The sequence below is a fragment of the Notothenia rossii genome (genome assembly GCF_949606895.1).
Source record: "Notothenia rossii genome assembly, contig: scaffold_203, whole genome shotgun sequence".
Classification (NCBI taxonomy): Eukaryota; Metazoa; Chordata; class Actinopteri; order Perciformes; family Nototheniidae; genus Notothenia; species Notothenia rossii.
This window is the reverse complement of record NW_027639523.1, coordinates 22,501-30,000: the sequence shown is the minus strand read 5'-3', so window position 1 is coordinate 30,000 and position 7,500 is coordinate 22,501. Positions and strand designations below refer to the sequence as shown.

Below are 7,500 nucleotides of genomic sequence, written 5' to 3'. Positions count from 1 at the left end.
CATGTACGAAGTAGTTTGACATGTACGAAGCAGTTTGACATGTACGAAGTAGTTTGGCATGTATGAAGTAATTTGACATGTATGAAGTAGTTTGACATGTACGAAGCAGTTTGACATGTACGAAGTAGTTTGGCATGTACTCAGTAGTTTGACATGTACTCAGTAGTTTGACATGTACTCAGTAGTTTGACATGTACTCAGTAGTTTGACATGTACTCAGTAGTTTGACATGTACTCAGTAGTTTGACATGTACTCAGTAGTTTGACATGTACTCAGTAATTTGACATGTACGAAGCAGTTTGACATGTACGAAGTAGTTCGACATGTACGAAGCAGTTTGACATGTACGAAGTAGTTTGACATGTACTCAGTAGTTTGACATGTACTCAGTAGTTTGACATGTACTCAGTAGTTTGACATGTACTCAGTAGTTTGACATGTACGAAGCAGTTTGACATGTACGAAGCAGTTTGACATGTACGAGGTAGATTGACATGTACGAAGCAGTTTGACATGTACGAGGTAGATTGACATGTACGAAGCAGTTTGACATGTACGAAGTAGTTTGACATGTACGAGGTAGATTGACATGTACGAAGCAGTTTGACATGTACGAGGTAGATTGACATGTACGAAGCAGTTTGACATGTACGAAGTAGTTTGACATGTACGAGGTAGATTGACATGTACGAGGTAGTTTGACATGTACGAAGCAGTTTGACATGTACGAAGCAGTTTGACATGTACGAGGTAGATTGACATGTACGAAGCAGTTTGACATGTACGAGGTAGATTGACATGTACGAGGTAGTTTGACATGTACGAAGCAGTTTGACATGTACGAAGCAGTTTGACATGTACGAGGTAGTTTGACATGTACGAAGCAGTTTGACATGTACGAGGCAGTTTGACATGTACGAAGCAGTTTGACATGTACGAAGCAGTTTGACATGTACGAGGTAGATTGACATGTACGAAGTAGTTTGACATGTACGAGGTAGTTTGACATGTACGAAGCAGTTTGACATGTACGAAGTAGTTTGACATGTACGAGGTAGATTGACATGTACGAAGTAGTTTGACATGTACGAAGCAGTTTGACATGTACGAAGTAGTTTGACATGTACGAAGTAGTTTGACATGTACGAGGTAGTTTGACATGTACGAAGCAGTTTGACATGTACGAAGTAGTTTGACATGTACGAGGTAGATTGACATGTACGAAGTAGATTGACATGCACGAAGTAGATTGACATGTACCAAGCAGTTTGACATGTATGACTCTGAGAGTTGATCTGACAGAAGGTGTTTCCGCAGGACTCCAGCTCAGTGATGGAGTGGGACCAGTGTTCAGGGGAGAAGCTGTTAGAGACACAGCAGAGCTACGAGACCGAGTGGGACATGATCAACGCCGTGTCCTTCAAGAGGAGAAGCGTCACTAACGGAGAGGGTGAGACACACAGCTAACGGTTAGCATAGATGCTGCTAACACCCTGCCACCTGCACAGACACACAGCTAACGGTTAGCATCTGCTGCTAACACCCTGCCACCTGCACAGACACACAGCTAACGGTTAGCCTCTGCTGCTAACACCCTGCCACCTGCACAGACACACAGCTAACGGTTAGCATCTGCTGCTAACACCCTGCCACCTGCACAGACACACAGCTAACGGTTAGCCTCTGCTGCTAACACCCTGCCACCTGCACAGACACACGGCTAACGGTTAGCATCTGCTGCTAACACCCTGCCACCTGCACAGACACACAGTTAACGGTTAGCATCTGCTGCTAACACCCTGCAACCTGCACAGACACACAGCTAACAGTTAGCTTCTGCTGCTAACACCCTGTTACCTGCACAGACACACAGCTAACAGTTAGCTTCTGCTGCTAACACCCTGTTACCTGCACAGAGACACAGCTAACAGTTAGCCTCTGCTGCTAACACCCTGTCACCTGCACAGACACACAGCTAACAGTTAGCCCTCAGGAACAACAACCTGTGATCATGCCTTCTCCTGTGATTACTCAAGAATACAGACGTTGTGTTGACAGTAAAGTTAACCCTGTTCAGGAGGAACTGAAAGAGTGTCTGTCAGCTGACGGACTCTTTCACTGCCTTCTTTAAACACAGATCAGCTGTTAACTCTGCCACGCTGTTGATACTGATTACATATTATTGTTAAGATTCATTCATGTAGTTTATATTTAACAAAGGATTTAAATGTCCTATATTTTACATCAGGCCCTCAGATGTCCTCTAAACCCTGCTCCTTGTCTCCCAGGCTCTCTAAACCCTTCTTCTTGTCTCCCAGGCTCTCTGAACCCTGCTCCTTGTCTCCCAGGCTCTCTGAACCTTGCTCCTTGTCCCCCAGGTTCTCTGAACCCTGCTCCTTGTCTCCCAGGCTCTCTAAACCCTTCTTCTTGTCTCCCAGGCTCTCTGAACCCTGCTCCTTGTTTCCCAGGCTCTCTGAACCTTGCTCCTTGTCCCCCAGGCTCTCTAAACCCTGCTCCTTGTCTCCCAGGCTCTCTAAACCCTGCTCCTTGTCTCCCAGGCTCTCTGAACCCTGCTCCTTGTCTCCCAGGCTCTCTAAACCCTTCTTCTTGTCTCCCAGGCTCTCTGAACCTTGCTCCTTGTCCCCCAGGCTCTCTAAACCCTGCTCCTTGTCTCCCAGGCTCTCTAAACCCTTCTCCTTGTCTCCCAGGCTCTCTAAACCCTTCTCCTTATCTCCCAGGCTCTCTAAGCCCTGCTCCTTGTCTCCCAGGCTCTCTAAACCCTTCTTCTTGTCTCCCAGGCTCTCTGAACCCTGCTCCTTGTCTCCCAGGCTCTCTGAACCCTGCTCCTTGTCTCCCAGGCTCTCTAAACCCTTCTCCTTGTCCCCCAGGCTCTCTAAACCCTTCTCTTTGTCTCCCAGGTTCTCTGATCACTGCTCCTTGTCTCCCAGGCTCTCTAAACCCTTCTCTTTGTCCCCCAGGTTCTCTGATCACTGCTCCTTGTCTCCCAGGTTCTCTGATCACTGCTCCTTGTCTCCCAGGCTCTCTGATCACTGCTCCTTGTCTCCCAGGCTCTCTGAACCCTGCTCCTTGTCTCCCAGGTTCTCTGATCACTGCTCCTTGTCTCCCAGGCTCTCTAAACCCTTCTCCTTGTCCCCCAGGTTCTCTGATCACTGCTCCTTGTCTCCCAGGTTCTCTGATCACTGCTCCTTGTCTCCCAGGCTCTCTAAACCCTGCTCATTGTCTCCCAGGCTCTCTAAACCCTGCTCCTTGTCTCCCAGGCTCTCTAAACCCTTCTCTTTGTCTCCCAGGTTCTCTGATCACTGCTCCTTGTCTCCCAGGCTCTCTGAACCCTGCTCCTTGTCTCCCAGGCTCTCTGAACCCTTCTCCTTGTCCCCCAGGTTCTCTGATCACTGCTCCTTGTCTCACAGGCTCTCTGAACCCTGCTCCTTGTCTCCCAGGCTCTCTAAACCCTGCTCCTTGTCTCCCAGGCTCTCTAAACCCTTCTCTTTGTCTCCCAGGTTCTCTGATCACTGCTCCTTGTCTCCCAGGCTCTCTAAACCCTGCTCCTTGTCTCCCAGGCTCTCTGAACCCTGCTCCTTGTCTCCCAGGCTCTCTAAACCCCGCTCCTTGTCTCCCAGGCTCTCTAAAGCCTTCTCCTTGTCCCCCAGGCGCTCTAAACCCTGCTCCTTGTCTCCCAGGCTCTCTGAACCCTGCTCCTTGTCTCCCAGGCTCTCTAAACCCTTCTCTTTGTCTCCCAGGTTCTCTGATCACTGCTCCTTGTCTCCCAGGCTCTCTGAACCCTGCTCCTTGTCTCCCAGGCTCTCTAAACCCTTCTCTTTGTCTCCCAGGTTCTCTGATCACTGCTCCTTGTCTCCCAGGTTCTCTGATCACTGCTCCTTGTCTCCCAGGCTCTCTAAACCCTGCTCATTGTCTCCCAGGCTCTCTAAACCCTGCTCCTTGTCTCCCAGGCTCTCTAAACCCTTCTCTTTGTCTCCCAGGTTCTCTGATCACTGCTCCTTGTCTCCCAGGCTCTCTGAACCCTGCTCCTTGTCTCCCAGGCTCTCTGAACCCTTCTCCTTGTCCCCCAGGTTCTCTGATCACTGCTCCTTGTCTCACAGGCTCTCTGAACCCTGCTCCTTGTCTCCCAGGCTCTCTAAACCCTGCTCCTTGTCTCCCAGGCTCTCTAAACCCTTCTCTTTGTCTCCCAGGTTCTCTGATCACTGCTCCTTGTCTCCCAGGCTCTCTAAACCCTGCTCCTTGTCTCCCAGGCTCTCTGAACCCTGCTCCTTGTCTCCCAGGCTCTCTAAACCCCGCTCCTTGTCTCCCAGGCTCTCTAAAGCCTTCTCCTTGTCCCCCAGGCGCTCTAAACCCTGCTCCTTGTCTCCCAGGCTCTCTGAACCCTGCTCCTTGTCTCCCAGGCTCTCTAAACCCTTCTCTTTGTCTCCCAGGTTCTCTGATCACTGCTCCTTGTCTCCCAGGCTCTCTGAACCCTGCTCCTTGTCTCCCAGGCTCTCTGAACCACAGCTCTGAGAGGAGCAGATGGGCGTTCAGCTTCTCTCTCAGTGACCTGCGCTGCATCAGAGTGAAGGAGCAGGGCTGGAGCTTCCTGCTGCTGCAGCTGAGCGAGTCGTGCAGATCTCCTCCAGCGCTCCACTTCCACCAGGGCGGCAGCAAAGACTTCCTGGAGAGCCTGAGGAGGTTCGCTGTGATCAGCCAGTGAGTGAACACCTGTCATTGGATCAATTCATTTGTTTGACTACCCAGGGGCGGTTCTAGGGGGGCCAAACACTGACCAGGGCCCCCCCTCCAATTTCTTTTTACAATATTACGATTTATTGGAACTAAATAAAATCAGAGACCCGGATGTACAGTGGAGATTAAACTGTTCATTACCTTATATAAGCAAATATGCTTTTTAATTAAATTGTCACTTGTGACTAAAACAAATACCTTTACAAAAACAAATACCAATTACTGTATTCATGTTTATTTTACACAATTACTTTATACTGTCTTTGTCTTTTTAACCCGCTTTTATTCTGCCCCTCTCGTGAAATAACTGCCCCCCCCCAGTGCATCGGTCTAGAACCGGCCCTGTGACGACCCGATTTGCATGTCTGCCTGATTCACACTGTGCAAGCGCGAGTTGGTCTGCCATAATCTTACAAACTATATCCTTAAAAAGTGTGTTGGTCAGTATAAAGTCAAAATAAATAGTCTCTGTTATCTGCCCAGAGCTGGAAAGACCTTTCAGATTGAGCCTTAATTCTCATATGAGAAACAAACTGATCTAATAACAGAGTTTTGTTCTTGAATCCCCTTTTTTTTTTTCAGGAATCTCAAAAGAAAATAACTAGATATGAATGATTATAAATGATAAATGATTGCATACATTTCTAGTTTCTTTTTCCTCCAGTGTGAAGGCTGTCAATCAGAAGCTAAATCCATGTCTCTCTTATTCTAACAAAGTACTGAACCCACTAAATGGATTTCTTATGATCAAATAATCGGGAAATCACGTTGTTAAAACTATAACTTTAATAACTCTCTCTCGTTCAGATTAATGTGGTCGCGTTTTTGTTCTTCTTTGCAAAACGCCGCTGTGTCAAATGTCCCTCTTGGGTTGCTGTACGTAGCTGAACAGGATTATTATACGGTTACAGGCCGCTTTACAGAAGCACGCTGCCCATAAACTACATGTCCCACAATGCATCTAATTGTGTGACACTGACAAGACTTGCAATTATTTGCCCCAGACTTCTGCTTTGAGACGCAGATAGTTGTGAAGTTATTACCTATCAGATAATAATCCAATGCAGTGATATATAATACACTATTTTATATATATTTATATAGTCTTAAGGTTACAACCGGCCCTTTGACTGCAAACATAATGCTAACGTGGCGCCCGAGAAAATTGAGTTTGACCCCCCTGATGTAGATGATAGGAAAAGAGGTTTGAAACTTCCTTCATACCTCCTTTAGGAAACACTGGACCTTCCTTTATAACCTCCTTTAGCTTAGGAAACACTTCGAAAGGAGAGGAGAAAATGCTGCCCCACAATGCCTTGCGGCTGCAACATTTACCGTCACACAACAGTTCACGGAAACAACTGATTATGACGGAGAAATTATATCATGAAAGTTACGGTGCTTATTAAGCATTTTAAAACGTATGTGGTAAGTTGCCAAAGTGCTTTGTTTTGAACGTTCATCAGTATTATAATCAAAGAGAGAAATATGAACGTTAGTTTTTACTGAAATGATCAAATAAAGTCAACACTTCACTGAGCTGTGTGGGGGTTGTTAACAAGATGTTTCAACAATAAGTTTCTCTTCACTTTTTTATTTCAATTCCAGCTTTGGTCATGAAGAATATGTTTCTCTGTTGTTCATAAAGCATAAAGCAACAGCATCAGAGCACGGTGCAGAGTCTCTAGATGAGTTTACAGTAATCGCTCTTATTAGACACCCCTGTAGTACGTGTCGTCCTCCTTCGCCCTCTGACGCAGCTGGCCAACTCTGAGCAGCCGCTATCTCCCTTAAGGAGGGGCTGCCCTAGCAAGTTCCTGTTGTTACCAGTTTGTGACCGGGCAGCTCTCGGTCAGAGGTAGTTGTTGTTGTGGGACACCTGGAACACATCCTTCTCGGGGTGGAGATGACCCCGAGCCATAAGCAACAACAAATGTGATTCAGTGTCCTCAGCTGTTTAGGCTATCTATTGAAGAATGTTGATTATTACACTCTGAACTAGTTCAAACCTGGAGCTAAAGGAGAGGTCTTCAGGATTGATTGTGGCATCTCTACCGTGTGGTCAGACACGTGACGGGCCATGTGACGGGCCATGTCACAGGCCATGCTGTGGCATCTCCTCCGTGTGGTCAGACGCCACACGGTTGAGATGCCACAACATGGCCCGTGACATGGCCCGTGACATGGCCCGTGACATGGCCCGTGACATGGCCCGTCACATGGCCCGTCACATGGCCCGTGACATGGCCCGTGACATGGCCCGTCACATGGCCCGTGACATGGCCCGTCACATGGCCCGTCACATGGCCCGTCACATGGCCCGTGACATGGCCCGTCACATGGCCCGTCACATGGCCCGTGACATGGCCCGTGACATGGCCCGTCACATGGCCCGTGACATGGCCCGTCACATGGCCCGTCACATGGCCCGTGACATGGCCCGTTAATTCTCCGGCCGAAGCTCCAAATAAACCGTCAGTGTTTGCCATCAAAGCTCCAGCTCTCCTCGTGTCTCTCCGAGTCCTGTTTCCTATTGCTTGTCGATAGTGAAAGTGCAGTCTCTTCTCCTAAGTCCTTTTGAATTTTCCTATCCACTATTCCTTAACCCCGTGACCTTTCACACAGAGGAGAGGAATAGTGAATAAGGAACCGGTTTTTGGACAATTCGACTGTAACCTAAGTCCGTGCTTTATTATCTGTAGTGTCCTCATGCCTCCTCCTCATTCAGTGTGTTTTATAGACATGAC

The 7,500-nt window shown here is 47.9% G+C and overlaps 1 protein-coding gene across 1 annotated transcript in view; it reads left to right on the top strand.

Annotated features, from left to right (window-relative positions):
* Window positions 1-7,500, top strand: part of tbc1d15 (TBC1 domain family, member 15) — a gene marked incomplete at its 3' end in the record, with an annotated part of 25,335 nt that overhangs the window by 5,932 nt on the left and 11,903 nt on the right. Inside the window, exons 4-5 of the mRNA XM_079696009.1 lie at window positions 1,319-1,451; window positions 4,450-4,717. Coding sequence (XP_079552135.1) covers window positions 1,319-1,451; window positions 4,450-4,717 — 401 coding nt within the window. The remainder of the gene's footprint in view (window positions 1-1,318; window positions 1,452-4,449; window positions 4,718-7,500) is intronic.